Source organism: Petromyzon marinus (genome assembly GCF_048934315.1).
Source record: "Petromyzon marinus isolate PM22_M1 ecotype Great Lakes invasive population chromosome 70 unlocalized genomic scaffold, UKy_Petmar_22M1.pri1.0 chr70_unloc.4, whole genome shotgun sequence".
Classification (NCBI taxonomy): domain Eukaryota; kingdom Metazoa; phylum Chordata; class Hyperoartia; order Petromyzontiformes; family Petromyzontidae; genus Petromyzon; species Petromyzon marinus.
This window is the reverse complement of record NW_027422606.1, coordinates 568,780-589,164: the sequence shown is the minus strand read 5'-3', so window position 1 is coordinate 589,164 and position 20,385 is coordinate 568,780. Positions and strand designations below refer to the sequence as shown.

The following is a 20,385-nucleotide window of genomic DNA, read 5'->3' as shown; positions in this document are numbered from 1 at the left end:
TCGATTTGATACTTTCACTACTGCAGGGATTCATAAATCTCGACGTGATACTTTCACTACCGCAGGGATTCATAAATCTCGACTTGATGATTTCACTACTGAAGGGATTCATAAATCTCGACTTGATGCTTTCACTACTGCAGGGATTCATAAATCTCGACTTGATGCTTTCACTACTGCAGGGATTCATAAATCTCGACTTGATGCTTTCACTACTGCAGGGATTCATAAATCTCGACATGAAGCTTTCACTACTGCAGGAATTCATAAATCTCGACTTGATACTTTCACTACTGAAGGGATTCATAAATCTCGTCTTGATACTTTCACTACTGCATGGATTCATAAATCTCGACATGAAGATTTCACTACTGCAGGGATTCATAAATCTCGCCTTGAAGATTTCACTACTGCAGGGATTCATGAATCTCGACGTGAAGATTTCACTACTGCAGGGATTCATAAATCTCGACTTGATACTTTCACAACTGCAGGGATTCATGAATCTCAACTTGATACTTTCACTACTGCAGGGATTCATAAATCTCGACTTGATGCTTTCACTACTGCAGGGATTCATGAATCTCGACTTGATACTTTCACTACTGCAGGGATTCATAAATCTCGACTTGATGCTTTCACTACTGAAGGGATTCATAAATCTCATCTTGATACTTTCACTACTGAAGGGATTTATAAATCTCGACGTGATACTTTCACTACTGCAGGGATTCATAAATCTCGACTTGATACTTTCACTACTGCAGGGATTCATAAATCTCGCCTTGAAGATTTCACTACTGCAGGGATTCATAAATCTCGACTTGATACTTTCACTACTGCAGGGATTCATGTATCTCGACGTGAAGATTTCACTACTGCTGGGATTCATAAATCTCGACTTGATGCTTTCACTACTGCAGGGATTCATAAATCTCGACTTGATACTTTCACAACTGCAGGGATTCATAAATCTCGACTTGATACTTTCACTACTGCAGGGATTCATAAATCTCGACTTGATGCTTTCACTACTGCAGGGATTCATGAATCTCGACTTGATACTTTCACTACTCCAGGGATTCATAAATCTCGACTTGATACTTTCACTACTGCAGGGATTCATAAATCTCGACTTGATGCTTTCACTACTGCAGGGATTCATAAATCTCGACTTGATACTTTCACTACTGCTGGGATTCATAAATCTCGACTTGATACTTTCACTACTGCAGGGATTCATAAATCTCGACTTGATGCTTTCACTACCGCAGGGATTCATAAATCTCGACTTGATACTTTCACTACTGCAGGGATTCATGAATCTCGACGTGAAGATTTCACGACTGCAAGGATTCATAAATCTCGACTTGATACTTTCACAACTGCAGGGATTCATGAATCTCAACTTGATACTTTCACTACTGCAGGGATTCATAAATCTCGACTTGATGCTTTCACTACTGAAGGGATTCATAAATCTCATCTTGATACTTTCACTACTGAAGGGATTTATAAATCTCGACGTGATACTTTCACTACTGCAGGGATTCATAAATCTCGACTTGATACTTTCACTACTGCAGGGATTCATAAATCTCGCCTTGAAGATTTCACTACTGCAGGGATTCATAAATCTCGACTTGATACTTTCACTACTGCAGGGATTCATGAATCTCGACGTGAAGATTTCACTACTGCTGGGATTCATAAATCTCGACTTGATGCTTTCACAACTGCAGGGATTCATGAATCTCAACTTGATACTTTCACTACTGCAGGGATTCATAAATCTCGACTGGATGCTTTCACTACTGCAGGGATTCATAAATCTCGACTTGATACTTTCACTACTGCAGGGATTCATAAATCTCGACTTGATACTTTCACTACTGCAGGGATTCATAAATCTCGACTTGATACTTTCACTACTGCAGGGATTCATAAATCTCGACTTGATACTTTCACTACTGCAGGGATTCATAAATCTCGACTTGATACTTTCACTACTGCAGGGATTCATAAATCTCGACTTGATGCTTTCACTACTGCAGGGATTCATAAATCTCGACTTGATACTTTCACTACTGCAGGGATTCATAAATCTCGACTTGATACTTTCACTACTGCAGGGATTCATAAATCTTGACTTGATACTTTCACTACTGCAGGGATTCATAAATATCGACTTGATACTTTCACTACCGCAGGGATTCATGAATCTCAACTTGAAGATTTCACTACTGAAGGGATTCATGAATCTCAACTTGAAGATTTTACTACTGCAGGGATTCATAAATCTCGACGTGATACTTTCACAACTGCATGGATTTATAAATCTCGACTTGATGCTTTCACGACTTGCAGGGATTCATAAATCTCGACTTGATGCTTTCACGACTTGCAGGGATTCATAAATCTCGACTTGATACTTTCACTACTGCAGGGATTCATAAATCTCGTCTTGATACTTTCACTACTGCAGGGATTCATAAATCTCAACTTGATACTTTCACTACTGCAGGGATTCATAAATCTCGACTTGAAGATTTCACTACTGCAGGGATTCATAAATCTCGACTTGATACTTTCACTACTGCAGAAATTCATAAATCTCGACTTGATGCTTTCACTACTGCAGGGATTCATGAATCTCAACTTGATACTTTCACTACTGCAGGGATTCATAAATCTCGACTTGATACTTTCACTACTGCTGGGATTCATAAATCTCGACTTGATACTTTCACTACTGCAGGGATTCATAAATCTCGACTTGATGCTTTCACTACCGCAGGGATTCATAAATCTCGACTTGATACTTTCACTACTGCAGGGATTCATGAATCTCGACGTGAAGATTTCACGACTGCAGGGATTCATAAATCTCGACTTGATACTTTCACAACTGCAGGGATTCATGAATCTCAACTTGATACTTTCACTACTGCAGGGATTCATAAATCTCGACTTGATGCTTTCACTACTGAAGGGATTCATAAATCTCATCTTGATACTTTCACTACTGAAGGGATTTATAAATCTCGACGTGATACTTTCACTACTGCAGGGATTCATAAATCTCGACTTGATACTTTCACTACTGCAGGGATTCATAAATCTCGACTGGATGCTTTCACTACTGCAGGGATTCATAAATCTCGACTTGATACTTTCACTACTGCAGGGATTCATAAATCTCGACTTGATACTTTTACTACTGCAGGGATTAATAAATCTCGACTTGATGCTTTCACTACTGCAGGGATTCATAAATCTCGACTTGATACTTTCACTACTGCAGGGATTCATAAATCTCGACTTGATACTTTCACTACTGCAGGGATTCATAAATCTCGACTTGATGCTTTCACTACTGCAGGGATTCATAAATCTCGACTTGATACTTTCACTACTGCAGGGATTAATAAATCTCGACTTGATACTTTCACTACTGCAGGGATTCATAAATCTTGACTTGATACTTTCACTACTGCAGGGATTCATAAATATCGACTTGATACTTTCACTACCGCAGGGATTCATGAATCTCAACTTGAAGATTTTAATACTGCAGGGATTCATAAATCTCGACGTGATACTTTCACAACTGCATGGATTTATAAATCTCGACTTGATGCTTTCACGACTTGCAGGGATTCATAAATCTCGACTTGATGCTTTCACGACTTGCAGGGATTCATAAATCTCGACTTGATACTTTCACTACTGCAGGGATTCATAAATCTCGTCTTGATACTTTCACTACTGCAGGGATTCATAAATCTCAACTTGATACTTTCACTACTGCAGGGATTCATAAATCTCGACTTGAAGATTTCACTACTGCAGGGATTCATAAATCTCGACTTTATACTTTCACTACTGCAGGGATTCATGAATCTCGACTTGATGCTTTCACAACTGCAGGGATTCATGAATCTCGACTTGATACTTTTACTACTGCAGGGATTCATAAATCTCGACTTGATGCTTTCACTACTGCTGGGATTCATAAATCTCGACTTGATGCTTTCACAACTGCAGGGATTCATGAATCTCAACTTGATACTTTCACTACTGCAGGGATTCATAAATCTCGACTGGATGCTTTCACTACTGCAGGGATTCATAAATCTCGACTGGATGCTTTCACTACTGCAGGGATTCATAAATCTCGACTTGATGCTTTCACTACTGCAGGGATTCATAAATCTCGACTTGATGCTTTCACTACTGCAGGGATTCATAAATCTCGACTTGATGCTTTCACTACTGCAGGGATTCATAAATCTCGACTTGATACTTTCACTACTGCAGGGATTCATAAATCTCGACTTGATGCTTTCACTACTGCAGGTATTCATAAATCTCGACTTGATACTTTCACTACTGCAGGGATTCATAAATCTCGACTTGATACTTTCACTACTGCAGGGATTCATAAATCTTGACTTGATACTTTCACTACTGCAGGGATTCATAAATATCGACTTGATACTTTCACTACCGCAGGGATTCATGAATCTCAACTTGAAGATTTCACTACTGCAGGGATTCATGAATCTCGACGTGATACTTTCACTACTGCAGGGATTCATAAATCTCGTCTTGATACTTTCACTACTGCAGGGATTCATAAATCTCGACTTGATACTTTCACTACTGCAGGGATTCATAAATCTCGACTTGATACTTTCACTACTGCAGGGATTCATAAATCTTGACTTGATACTTTCACTACTGCAGGGATTCATAAATATCGACTTGATACTTTCACTACCGCAGGGATTCATGAATCTCAACTTGAAGATTTCACTACTGAAGGGATTCATGAATCTCAACTTGAAGATTTTACTACTGCAGGGATTCATAAATCTCGACGTGATACTTTCACAACTGCATGGATTTATAAATCTCGACTTGATGCTTTCACGACTTGCAGGGATTCATAAATCTCGACTTGATGCTTTCACGACTTGCAGGGATTCATAAATCTCGACTTGATACTTTCACTACTGCAGGGATTCATAAATCTCGTCTTGATACTTTCACTACTGCAGGGATTCATAAATCTCAACTTGATACTTTCACTACTGCAGGGATTCATAAATCTCGACTTGAAGATTTCACTACTGCAGGGATTCATAAATCTCGACTTGATACTTTCACTACTGCAGAAATTCATAAATCTCGACTTGATGCTTTCACTACTGCAGGGATTCATGAATCTCAACTTGATACTTTCACTACTGCAGGGATTCATAAATCTCGACTTGATACTTTCACTACTGCTGGGATTCATAAATCTCGACTTGATACTTTCACTACTGCAGGGATTCATAAATCTCGACTTGATGCTTTCACTACCGCAGGGATTCATAAATCTCGACTTGATACTTTCACTACTGCAGGGATTCATGAATCTCGACGTGAAGATTTCACGACTGCAGGGATTCATAAATCTCGACTTGATACTTTCACAACTGCAGGGATTCATGAATCTCAACTTGATACTTTCACTACTGCAGGGATTCATAAATCTCGACTTGATGCTTTCACTACTGAAGGGATTCATAAATCTCATCTTGATACTTTCACTACTGAAGGGATTTATAAATCTCGACGTGATACTTTCACTACTGCAGGGATTCATAAATCTCGACTTGATACTTTCACTACTGCAGGGATTCATAAATCTCGACTGGATGCTTTCACTACTGCAGGGATTCATAAATCTCGACTTGATACTTTCACTACTGCAGGGATTCATAAATCTCGACTTGATACTTTTACTACTGCAGGGATTAATAAATCTCGACTTGATGCTTTCACTACTGCAGGGATTCATAAATCTCGACTTGATACTTTCACTACTGCAGGGATTCATAAATCTCGACTTGATACTTTCACTACTGCAGGGATTCATAAATCTCGACTTGATGCTTTCACTACTGCAGGGATTCATAAATCTCGACTTGATACTTTCACTACTGCAGGGATTAATAAATCTCGACTTGATACTTTCACTACTGCAGGGATTCATAAATCTTGACTTGATACTTTCACTACTGCAGGGATTCATAAATATCGACTTGATACTTTCACTACCGCAGGGATTCATGAATCTCAACTTGAAGATTTTAATACTGCAGGGATTCATAAATCTCGACGTGATACTTTCACAACTGCATGGATTTATAAATCTCGACTTGATGCTTTCACGACTTGCAGGGATTCATAAATCTCGACTTGATGCTTTCACGACTTGCAGGGATTCATAAATCTCGACTTGATACTTTCACTACTGCAGGGATTCATAAATCTCGTCTTGATACTTTCACTACTGCAGGGATTCATAAATCTCAACTTGATACTTTCACTACTGCAGGGATTCATAAATCTCGACTTGAAGATTTCACTACTGCAGGGATTCATAAATCTCGACTTGATACTTTCACTACTGCAGGGATTCATGAATCTCGACTTGATGCTTTCACAACTGCAGGGATTCATGAATCTCGACTTGATACTTTTACTACTGCAGGGATTCATAAATCTCGACTTGATGCTTTCACTACTGCTGGGATTCATAAATCTCGACTTGATGCTTTCACAACTGCAGGGATTCATGAATCTCAACTTGATACTTTCACTACTGCAGGGATTCATAAATCTCGACTGGATGCTTTCACTACTGCAGGGATTCATAAATCTCGACTGGATGCTTTCACTACTGCAGGGATTCATAAATCTCGACTTGATGCTTTCACTACTGCAGGGATTCATAAATCTCGACTTGATGCTTTCACTACTGCAGGGATTCATAAATCTCGACTTGATGCTTTCACTACTGCAGGGATTCATAAATCTCGACTTGATACTTTCACTACTGCAGGGATTCATAAATCTCGACTTGATGCTTTCACTACTGCAGGTATTCATAAATCTCGACTTGATACTTTCACTACTGCAGGGATTCATAAATCTCGACTTGATACTTTCACTACTGCAGGGATTCATAAATCTTGACTTGATACTTTCACTACTGCAGGGATTCATAAATATCGACTTGATACTTTCACTACCGCAGGGATTCATGAATCTCAACTTGAAGATTTCACTACTGCAGGGATTCATGAATCTCGACGTGATACTTTCACTACTGCAGGGATTCATAAATCTCGTCTTGATACTTTCACTACTGCATGGATTTATAAATCTCGACTTGATGCTTTCACGACTTGCAGGGATTCATAAATCTCGACTTGATGCTTTCACGACTTGCAGGGATTCATAAATCTCGACTTGATACTTTCACTACTGCAGGGATTCATAAATCTCGTCTTGATACTTTCACTACTGCAGGAATTCATAAATCTCAACTTGATACTTTCACTACTGCAGGGATTCATAAATCTCGACTTGATACTTTCACTACTGCAAGGATGCATAAATCTCGACTTGATGCTTTCACTACTGCAGGGATTCATGAATCTCGACTTGATACTTTCACTACTGCAGGAATTCATAAATCTCAACTTGATACTTTCACTACTGCAGGGATTCATAAATCTCGACTTGATACTTTCACTACTGCAGGGATTCATAAATCTCGACATGAAGATTTCACTACTGAAGGGATTCATGAATCTCGTCTTGATACTTTCACTACTGCAGGGATTCATAAATCTCGACTTGATACTTTCACTACTGCAGGGATTCATAAATCTCGACTTGATACTTTCACTACTGCAGGGATTCATAAATCTCGACTTGATACTTTCACTACTGAAGGGATTCATAAATCTCGACTTGATACTTTCACTACTGCAGGGATTCATAAATCTCGACTTGATGCTTTCACTACTGCAGGGATTCATGAATCTCGACTTGATACTTTCACTACTGCAGGGATTCATAAATCTCGACTTGATACTTTCACTACTGCAGGGATTCATAAATCTCGACTTGATACTTTCACTACTGCAGGGATTCATAAATCTCGAGTTGATACTTTCACTACTGCAGGGATTCATAAATCTCGTCTTGATGCTTTCACTACTGCAGGGATTCATAAATCTCGACTTGATGCTTTCACTACTGCAGGGATTCATGAATCTCGACTTGATGATTTCACTACTGCAGGGATTCATAAATCTCGACTTGATGCTTTCACTACTGCAGGGATTCATAAATCTCGACTTGATACTTTCACTACTGCAGGGATTCATAAATCTCGACTTGATGCTTTCACTACTGCAGGGATTCATAAATCTCGACTTGATACTTTCACTACTGCAGGGATTCATAAATCTCGACTTGATACTTTCACTACTGCAGGGATTCATAAATCTCAACTTGATGCTTTCACTACTGAAGGGATTCATAAATCTCGACTTGATACTTTCACTACTGCAGGGATTCATAAATCTCGACTTGATACTTTCACTACTGCAGGGATTCATGAATCTCAACTTGATACTTTCACTACTGCAGGGATTCATAAATCTCGACTTGATGCTTTCACTACTGCACGGATTCATAAATCTCGACTTGATACTTTCACTACTGCAGGGATTCATAAATCTCGAGTTGATACTTTCACTACTGCAGGGATTCATAAATCTCGACTTGATGCTTTCACTACTGCAGGGATTCATGAATCTCAACTTGATACTTTCACTACTGCAGGGATTCATGAATCTCGACTTGATGATTTCACTACTGCAGGGATTCATAAATCTCAACTTGATACTTTCACTACTGCAGGGATTCATGAATCTCGACTTGATGCTTTCACTACTGAAGGGATTCATAAATCTCGACTTGATACTTTCACTACTGCAGGGATTCATAAATCTCGACTTGATACTTTCACTACTGCAGGGATTCATAAATCTCGACTTGATACTTTCACTATTGCAGGGATTCATGAATCTCGACTTGATGCTTTCACTACTGCAGGGATTCATAAATCTCGACTTGATACTTTCACTACTGCAAGGATTCATAAATCTCGACTTGATGCTTTCACTACTGCAGGGATTCATAAATCTCGACATGATACTTTCACTACTGCAGGGATTCATAAATCTCGTCTTGCTACTTTCACTACTGCAGGGATTCAAAAATCTCGACTTGATGCTTTCACTACTGCAGTGATTCATAAATCTCGACATGATACTTTCACTACTGCAGGGATTCATAAATCTCGTCTTGATACTTTCACTACTGCAGGGATTCATAAATCTCGACTTGATGCTTTCACTACTGCAGGGATTCATAAATCTCGACTTGATGCGTTCACTACTGCTGGGATTCATAAATCTCGACTTGATACTTTCACGACTTGCAGGGATTCATAAATCTCGACTTGATACTTTCACTGCTGCACGGATTCATGAATTTCGACTTGATACTTTCACTACTGCAGGGATTCATAAATCTCGACTTGATGCTTTCACTACTGCAGGGATTCATAAATCTCGACTTGATACTTTCACTACTGCTGGGATTCATAAATCTCGACTTGATACTTTCACGACTTGCAGGGATTCATAAATCTCGACTTGATACTTTCACTACTGCAGGGATTCATAAATCTCGACTTGATACTTTCACTACTGCAGGGATTCATAAATCTCGACTTGATGCTTTCACTACTGCAGGGATTCATAAATCTCGACTTGATGCTTTCACTACTGCAGGGATTCATATTTATTGGGGTCTTTCGGTAATAAAATCGTAACAATTTCACGACGTTACTATCGCAACTCACGCAATCGTCATCAGGTGAGAGATGCTAAGGTGTGGGAGTTATAAAGGTTTGAGACGGGTGTGGACCCAATGGGCAGTGGGCGGGGCTAGAGATGAAATTTGCTTGTAAATGTAGAAGTTATTAGGGGTTATTAGAAGTTATTAGGGCTTATTATAAGTTATTAGGGGTTATTAGGAGTTATTAGGGGTTATTATAAGTTATTAGAGGTTATTAGAATTTAAATCTTTCACTACTGTCGGGATTAATAAATCTCGACTTATTAGGGGTTATATAAGTTATTGGGGGTTATTTAAATGTATTCGGGGTTATTATAAGTTATTTGAAGTTATTTGAAGTTATTTGAAGCTATTTGAAGTTATTCGAAGTTATTTGAAGTTATTCCAAGTTCTTTGATGTAATTTGAAGTTATTTTAAGTTATTAAAAGTTATTTGAAGTTATTTGAAGCTGTTTGACGTTATTTGATGTTATTTGAAGTTCATTTCAATTGATTAAAAGTTACTTGAAGCTATTTGAAGTTTTTTTTTTAAGTCATTAGGGGTTATTAGCTCTGAACCTACCAGTATATTTGGTCAATGCAGACGTGATTCCTTTTCTATAAGTTTCACTTTAGTGTTTGAACATCTTAACAAAGCTGTTTTTGTTGCCAGAAAAAGGGGAAAACCTACATCATCATTCCTCTTCTTCTTGGTTATTTCGGTAAAGTCACCACGATAGAATGAAAATAAAATAATACAAATAAAACAAAATAAGACGATAAAATTACCACGACGTTTCGGCCACAACACAAGTTAGCCTTCTTCAGGTGAAGGAACAGAACTATCTGGACGACTTCGAAGCGCTGTTCCTTGCGCCTGAAGAAGGCTTACTTGCGTTGTGGCCGAAACGTCGTGAGAATTTCATTCTATTACCTTTTATATTTTTTTATAATTTTTACTTTATTATTTCCCTTCTACCGTGGTGGTGGTGGTGGTGGTGGGGGTGGTGGTGGTGGTGTTGGTGGAGGTGGTGTTGGTGGTGGAGGTGGTGGTGGTGGTGGTGGTGGTGACTTTTACCGATAGAACCAAGAAGATTAATCCCTGCAGTCAGTCGAAAAAAGCTTTCAAATCATTCTTGATTTGAAGCTCCCGGTGATGGCACCGGGGACTAGATCACGGAGTCTCGATCGCCGCGCAAGCCAACAGTCCTCAGGCGGGAGAATCAGACGGCGGAATCAGACTGCTGCTGCTGCTGCCATCGGAACGTCGCGATGATGATGATGACGACGATGACGACGATGATGTTCCACCCACGTGACTTTCAGCGAAAGACCTACGAGAGTGACAATTCGAAGATTTTGACCGCGGCGAAGGAGGGCCCCCGTGGGATGGAGCTCAACTCACCGGCGTCAGCAGCTGCACGAGGAGCGTTGGGATGGACAGAAGCGACGGACTTCATTCATGCCACCAGGTGGAGGTCGCAAATGACAGCTCAGAGAAACTTGAGACCCACAGAGACCCACAGAGACCCAGAGAGACAAATAGAGACCTACAGAGACCCACAGAGAGCTACAGAGACCCACAGAGACCCACAGAGACCTACAGAGACCCACAGAGAGCTACAGAGACCCACAGAGACCCACAGAGACCCACAGAGACCCATAGAGACCCACAGAGACCCACAGAGACCCATAGAGACCCACAGAGACCCAGAGAGACCCACAAGGACCCACAGAGACTCACAGAGACCTACAGAGACACACAGAGACTCACAGAGACCTACAGAGACAGACAGAGACACACAGAGACCTACAGAGACCCACAGAGACCCACAGAGACTCACAGAGACTCAGAGAGACCCACAGAGCCCTACACAGACCTAGAGAGACACATACTCATAGAGACCCATAGAGATCCATAGAGACCCACAGAGACCCACACAGACCTATAGAGACTTAAAGAGACCCACAGAGACCTACAGAGACCCACAGAGACCTACAGAGACCCATACTCATAGAGACACACACAGACCCATACTCATAGAGACCCATAGAGATCCATAGAGACCCACAGAGACCCACAGAGAACTACAGAGACCCACAGAGACCCCGAGAGACCCATATAGACCTACAGAGACCCACAGAGACCTACAGAGACCTATTGAGACCTACAGAAACCCACAGAGACCCACAGAGACCCATAGAGACCAACAGAGACCTACAGAGACTTACAGAGACGCACAGAGACACACAAAGATCTACAGAGACTCACAGAGACCTACAGAGACCCACAGAGACCCACAGAGACTAACACAGATCTACAGAGACCCATAGAGACCTACAGAGACCCACAGAGACCCACAGAGACCCACAGAGACCCACAGAGAGACCCACAGAGACCTACAGAGACCCACAGAGACCTACAGAGACCTACAGAGACCCATAGAGACCTACAGATACCCACAGAGACCCACAGAGACCCATAGAGACCCACAGAGACCCATAGAGACCAACAGAGACCTACAGAGACGCACAGAGAACCATAGAGACCTACAGAGATGCACAGAGACTTACAGAGACCCACAGAGACCCACAGAGACCCATAGAGACCAACAGACACCTACAGAGACCCACAGAGACCCCTACAGAGACCCACAGAGACCCACAGAGACCTATAGAGACGCACAGAGATTTACAGAGACCCACAGAGACCCACAGAGACCCACAGAGACCCACAGAGACCCATAGAGACCAACAGAGACCTACAGAGACCCACAGAGACCCATAGAACCTACAGAGACGCACAGAGACTTACAGAGACCCACAGAGACCCACAGAGACCAACAGAGACCTACAGAGACCCACAGAGGGACCTACAGAGACCCACAGAGACCCACAGAGACCTACAAAGACCCATAGAGACCCACAGAGACCCACATAGACCCACATAGACCTACAGAGACTTACAGAGACCCACAGAGACCCACAGAGACTTACAGAGACCCACAGAGACCAATAGAGACCAACAGAGACCTACACAGACCCAGACTCATAGAGACCCACACAGACTCATACTCATAGACACACACAGACCCATACTCATAGAGACACACACAGACCCATACTCATAGAGACACACACAGACCCATGCTCATAGAGACACACACAGACCCATACTCATCGAGACCCACAGAGACCCAGACTCATAGAGACCCACACAGACCCATACTCATAGAGACACACACAGAGACCCATACTCATAGAGACTCACGCAGACCCATATTCATAGAGACACACACAGACCCATACTCATAGAGACCCACAGAGACCCATACTCATAAAGACACACACAGACCCATACTCATAGAGACCCACAGAGACACACAGAGACTCATAGAGAGCCACAGAGACCCACAGAGACACACAGAGACTCACAGAGACACACAGAGACTCATAGAGACCCACAGAGACACACAGAAACCCATACTCATAGAGAAACACACAGGTACCCAGACTCATAGAGACCCACACAGAGATACGCAGAGACACATAGAGACCCACAGAGACACACAGAGACTCCTAGAAACCCACAGAGACACACAGAGACCCACAGAGACCCACAGAGACCCACAGAGACACACAGAGACCCACAGAGACACACAGAGACCCACAGAAACCCACAGAGACACACAGAGACACACAGAGACCCACAGAGACCCACAGAGACACACAGAGACCCACAGAGACACACATAGACTCACAGAGACAGAGACCCACTGAGACACACAGAGACCCACAGAGACACACAGAGACCCACAGAGACACACAGAGACACACAGTGACCCACAGAGACACACAGAGACTCACAGAGACACAGAGACACACAGAGACTCACAGAGACACACAGAGGCCCACAGAGACACACACAGACTCATACTAAAACTAAGCTGTGTTTATGTTACCAGCTGTCAGGCCCTACTCTGTATCTCTTGTTCAGATTGGCGACCTGCCCATCACACGTGACAGCTGATCAACCAAGGTGGCTCATTGTCGTCAGCATCATCATCACGTGGGAATTTGGAGCGGCAGTCCAAATACTCCAAGCGCGTGACAGGGATTCCATACGTGGAGGGGAAAACCGGAGGGCCGGGAGAAAAATCCACGTGGCCACGGGGAGAGAGACACTCAGAGACTCCACATTTACAGCAGCAGCAGCAGCAGGCATCGTGAGGATCGGGATCTAACCCACGACCTCCTGTACACCGGGCGAGGTAGTCAACATCTCATAGCCACCATGATGATGATGATTGCACACCGAGTCTCTCGTCACACAATCATGATGATGATGATGATTGCACACCGAGTCTCTCGTCACACAATCATGATGATGATGATTGCACACCGAGTCTCTCGTCATACAATCATGATGATGACAATCATGATGATGATGATGATTGCACACCGAGTCTCTCGTCACAATCAGAATCTTTATTCATTTCGACTGCAGCAGGAGGAGGGAATCTGAAGTGCCATGAAGCTCTTCGTCACGTGATGTTCAAGTACGGGGCACAAGGTCAGACATTGATAACAACATCAACATCAACAATAAACAATAAACACCAACAACAACAATAAACAACAATAAACAACAACAATAAACAACAATAAACAACAATAAACAACAATAAACAACAACAATAAACACCAACAACAAACAACAACAATAAACACCAACAACAAACAACAACAATAAACACCAACAACAAACAACAATAAACAATAAACAACAACAATAAACAACAATAAACAACAACAATAAACAACAATAAACAACAACAATAAACAACAATAAAAAACAACAATAAACACCAACAACAAACAACAACAATAAACACCAACAACAAACAACAATAAACAATAAACAACAATGAACAACAACAATAAACAACAACAATAAACAACAATAAACACCAACAACAACAATAAACAACAATAAACAACAACAATAAACAACAATAAACAACAATAAACAACAATAAACAACAACAATAAACACCAACAACAATAAACACCAACAACAAACAACAATAAACAATAAACAACAATAAACAACAACAACAATAAACAACAATAAACAACAACAATAAACAACAATAAAGAACAATAAACAATAAACAACAATAAACAACAATGAACAACAACAACAATAAACAACAACAATGAACAACAATAAACAACAACAATAAACAACAATAAACATCAACAACAACAAACATCAACAAACAACAACAATAAACAACAATAAAGAACCATAAACATCAACAACAACAACAACCAACATCAACAACCAACAACAACAATACACAAAAATAAACAGCAACAACAATAAACAACAATAGACAACAAACAACAACAGGGTGACTCTGAGTGTAGGAGGGTGACTCTGTGAGTGAGTGTAGGAGGGTGACTCTGAGTGTAGGAGGGTGACTCTGTGTGTAGGAGGGTGACTCTGTGTGTGTGTAGGAGGGTGACTCTGTGTGTGTGTAGGAGGGTGACTCTGAGTGTAGGAGGGTGACTCTGAGTGTGTGTAGGAGGGTGACTCTGTGTGTAGGAGGGTGACTCTGTGTGTAGCAGGGTGACTCTTTGAGTGAGTGTAGGAGGGTGACTCTGTGAGTGAGTGTAGGAGGGTGACTCTGAGTGTAGCAGGATGACTCTGAGTGTAGGAGGGTGACTCTGTGTGTAGGAGGGTGACTCTGTGTGTGTGTAGGAGGGTGACTCTGTGTGTAGGAGGGTGACTCTGTGTGTGTGTAGGAGGGTGACTCTGTGTGTAGGAGGGTGACTCTGTGTGTGTGTAGGAGGGTGACTCTGTGTGTAGGAGGGTGACTCTGTGTGTAGGAGGGTGACTCTGAGTGTGTGTAGGAGGGTGACTCTGAGTGAGTGTAGGAGGGTGACTCTGTGTGTAGGAGGGTGACTCTGTGTGTAGGAGGGTGACTCTGAGTGTAGGAGGGTGACTCTGTGTGTGTGTAGGAGGGTGACTCTGAGTGTGTGTAGGAGGGTGACTCTGTGTGTAGGAGGGTGACTCTGAGTGTGTGTAGGAGGGTGACTCTGAGTGTGTGTAGGAGGGTGACTCTGTGCGTGTAGGAGGGTGACTCTGTGTGTGTGTAGGAGGGTGACTCTGTGTGTAGGAGGGTGACTCTCTGTGTGTAGGAGGGTGACTCTGTGTGTGTTTAGGAGGGTGACTCTGTGTGTGTGTAGGAGAGTGACTCTGTGTGTGTGTAGGAGGGTGACTCTCTGTGTGCTAGTGAAGGTTGACTCCGTACGAGTGGTGGAGCAAGTGAAGGACTCTCCGGCCAGGGTCCACCACCAGGTAGCTGAACGTCTGGGGGTGAGGAGTGGCGCCGGGGTAGACGCACCGGCCCTGCTCATCCTGACAACAACAACAATCACAACAACAACAATCACAACAACAATCACAACAACAACAATCACAACAACAATCACAACAACAACAATCACAACAATCACAACAACAATCACAACAAACACAACAACAATCACAACAACAGCAATCACAACAACAATCACAACAACAATCACAACAACAATCACAACAACAATAACAACAACAATAACAATCACAACAACCACAATAACAACAACACCCACAACAACAACAATCCTCACAACAACAACAATCACAACAACAAACACAACAACAAACACAAAAACAACAATCACAACAACAATCACAACAACAATCACAACAACAACAATCACAACAACAATTACAACAACAATAACAATCACAACAACAACCACAACAACAACAATCCTCACAACAACAATCACAACAACAAACACAACAACAAACACAAAAACAACAACAACAACAACCATTTTATGGTCGAAACGTCGTGAGAATTTTTTTATTTATATATATTTTATTATTTTATTGTTTCCCTTCAACGTGACTTTACCGAAAGAACTAAGATTATGAATAACAACAACCATAACAAGCACATCAACCACAACATCAACCACCACAACCACAACAGCAGCCACCACAACATCCACAACAACAAAAACCACCACCACATCAACCACAACAACAACAACCACCACAACAACAACCACCACAACCACCACATCAACCACCACAAGAACCAGAACAACAATGCATGGGGGTGATCACGAGTCGTTGATTGTGGTGGGAATGTGAGGCCTTAATCCAGAAGCAGATGAATCATGGCTGATGTGTTGTAGACGTGGAGGGTGAAGATGGCTGTGGTGTAACAGGCAGTAGGATGTGTGTGTGTAGTCACTCACGAAGGCTGATGTGTTGTAGACGTGGAGGGTGATGATGGCTGTGGTGTAACAGGCAGCAGTATGTGTGTGTGTGTAGTCACTCACGAAGGCTGATGTGTTGTAGACGTGGAGGGTGAAGATGGCTGTGGTGTAACAGGCAACAGAATGTGTGTGTGTAGTCACTCACGAAGGCTGATGTGTTGTAGACGTGGAGGGTGAAGATGGCTGTGGTGTAACAGGCAGCAGAATGTGTGTGTAGTCCCTCACGAAGGCTGATGTGTTGTAGACGTGGAGGGTGAAGATGGCTGTGGTGTAACAGGCAGCAGTATGTGTGTGTAGTCACTCACGAAGGCTGATGTGTTGTAGACGTGGAGGGTGATGATGGCTGTGGTGTAACAGGCAGCAGTATGTGTGTGTGTAGTCACTCACGAAGGCTGATGTGTTGTAGACATGGAGGGTGATGATGGCTGTGGTGTAACAGGCAGCAGTATGTGTGTGTGTAGTCACTCAAGAAGGCTGATGTGTTGTAGACGTGGAGGGTGAAGATGGCTGTGGTGTAACAGGCAGCAGGATATGTGTGTGTGTGTAGTCACTCACGAAGGCTGATGTGTTGTGGACGTGGAGGGTGAAGATGGCTGTGGTGTAACAGGCAGCAGTATGTGTGTGTGTGTGTGTAGTCACTCACGAAGGCTGATGTGTTGTAGACGTGGAGGGTGATGATGGCTGTGGTGTAACAGGCAGCAGTATGTGTGTGTGTGTGTAGTCACTCACGAAGGCTGATGTGTTGTAGACGTGGAGGGTGAAGATGGCTGTGGTGTAACAGGCAGCAGTGTGTGTGTGTGTGTAGTCACTCACGAAGGCTGATGTGTTGTAGATGTGGAGGGTGAAGATGGCTGTGGTGTAACAGGCAGCAGTATGTGTGTGTGTGTAGTCACTCACGAAGGCTGATGTGTTGTAGACGTGGTGGGTGAAGATGGCTGTGGTGTAACAGGCAGCAGTATGTGTGTGTGTAGTCACTCACGAAGGCTGATGTGTTGTAGACGTGGAGGGTGAAGATGGCTGTGGTGTAACAGGCAGCAGTATGTGTGTGTGTGTAGTCACTCACGAAGGCTGATGTGTTGTAGACGTGGAGGGTGAAGATGGCTGTGGTGTAACAGGCAACAGAATGTGTGTGTGTAGTCACTCACGAAGGCTGATGTGTTGTAGACGTGGAGGGTGAAGATGGCTGTGGTGTAACAGGCAGCAGAATGTGTGTGTAGTCCCTCACGAAGGCTGATGTGTTGTAGACGTGGAGGGTGAAGATGGCTGTGGTGTAACAGGCAGCAGTATGTGTGTGTAGTCACTCACGAAGGCTGATGTGTTGTAGACGTGGAGGGTGATGATGGCTGTGGTGTAACAGGCAGCAGTATGTGTGTGTGTAGTCACTCACGAAGGCTGATGTGTTGTAGACATGGAGGGTGATGATGGCTGTGGTGTAACAGGCAGCAGTATGTGTGTGTGTAGTCACTCAAGAAGGCTGATGTGTTGTAGACGTGGAGGGTGAAGATGGCTTTGGTGTAACAGGCAGCAGGATATGTGTGTGTGTGTAGTCACTCACGAAGGCTGATGTGTTGTGGACGTGGAGGGTGAAGATGGCTGTGGTGTAACAGGCAGCAGTATGTGTGTGTGTGTGTGTAGTCACTCACGAAGGCTGATGTGTTGTAGACGTGGAGGGTGATGATGGCTGTGGTGTAACAGGCAGCAGTATGTGTGTGTGTGTGTAGTCACTCACGAAGGCTGATGTGTTGTAGACGTGGAGGGTGAAGATGGCTGTGGTGTAACAGGCAGCAGTGTGTGTGTGTGTGTAGTCACTCACGAAGGCTGATGTGTTGTAGATGTGGAGGGTGAAGATGGCTGTGGTGTAACAGGCAGCAGTATGTGTGTGTGTGTAGTCACTCACGAAGGCTGATGTGTTGTAGACGTGGTGGGTGAAGATGGCTGTGGTGTAACAGGCAGCAGTATGTGTGTGTGTAGTCACTCACGAAGGCTGATGTGTTGTAGACGTGGAGGGTGAAGATGGCTGTGGTGTAACAGGCAGCAGTATGTGTGTGTGTGTAGTCACTCACGAAGGCTGATGTGTTGTAGACGTGGAGGGTGAAGATGGCTGTGGTGTAACAGGCAACAGAATGTGTGTGTGTAGTCACTCACGAAGGCTGATGTGTTGTAGACGTGGGGGGTGAAGATGGCTGTGTTGTGTGTGTGTGTAGTCACTCATGAAGGCTGATGTGACGATGAGGGTGATGATGGCTGTGGTGTAACAGGTAGCAGTATGTGTGTGTGTAGTCACTCACGAAGGCTGATGTGTTGTAGACGTGGAGGGTGATGATGGCTGTGGTGTAACAGGCAACAGGATGGGTGTGTGTGTAGTCACTCACGAAGGCTGATGTGTTGTAGACGTGGAGGGTGAAGATGGCTGTGGTGTAACAGGCAGCAGTATGTGTGTGTGTGTAGTCACTCACGAAGGCTGATGTGTTGTAGACGTGGGGGGTGATGATGGCTGTGGTGTAACAGGCAGCAGTATGTGTGTGTGTAGTCACTCACAAAGGCTGATGTGTTGTAGACGTGGAGGGTGATGATGGCTGTGGTGTAACAGGCAGCAGTATGTGTGTGTGTAGTCACTCACGAAGGCTGATGTGTTGTAGACGTGGAGGGTGAAGATGGCTGTGGTGTAACAGGCATCAGGATGTGTGTGTGTGTAGTCACTCACGAATGCTGATGTGTTGTAGACGTGGAGGGTGAAGATGGCTGTGGTGTAACAGGCATCAGGATGTGTGTGTGTGTAGTCACTCACGAAGGCTGATGTGTTGTAGACGTGGAGGGTGATGATGGCTGTGGTGTAACAGGCATCAGGATGTGTCTGTGTGTGTAGTCACTCACGAAGGCTGATGTGTTGTAGACGTGGAGGGTGAAGATGGCTGTGGTGTAACAGGAAGCAGTATGTGTGTGTGTGTAGTCACTCACGTAGGCTGATGTGTTGTAGACGTGGAGGGTGATGATGGCTGTGGTGTAACAGGCATCAGGATGTGTGTGTGTAGTCACTCACGAAGGCTGATGTGTTGTAGACGTGGGGGGTGAAGATGGCTGTGGTGTAACAGGCAGCAGTATGTGTGTGTGTGTAGTCACTCACGAAGGCTGATGTTTTGTAGACGTGGAGAGTGATGATGGCTGTGGTGTAACAAGTAGCAGTATGTGTGTGTGTGTGTAGTCACTCACGAAGGCTGATGTGTTGTAGACGTGGAGGGTGAAGATGGCTGTGGTGTAACAGGCAGCAGTATGTGTGTGTGT

At 43.2% G+C, this 20,385-nt stretch overlaps 1 protein-coding gene across 1 annotated transcript in view; it reads right to left on the bottom strand.

The window, feature by feature from the left end:
* Positions 1 to 14,229: 14,229 nt before the first annotated feature.
* The window catches only part of LOC116958070 (uncharacterized), a 49,896-nt gene continuing 43,740 nt past the window's right edge, over positions 14,230 to 20,385 (bottom strand). Inside the window, exon 7 of the mRNA XM_032980564.2 lies at positions 14,230 to 16,183. Coding sequence (XP_032836455.2) covers positions 16,055 to 16,183 — 129 coding nt within the window. The 3' untranslated portion in view covers positions 14,230 to 16,054. The remainder of the gene's footprint in view (positions 16,184 to 20,385) is intronic.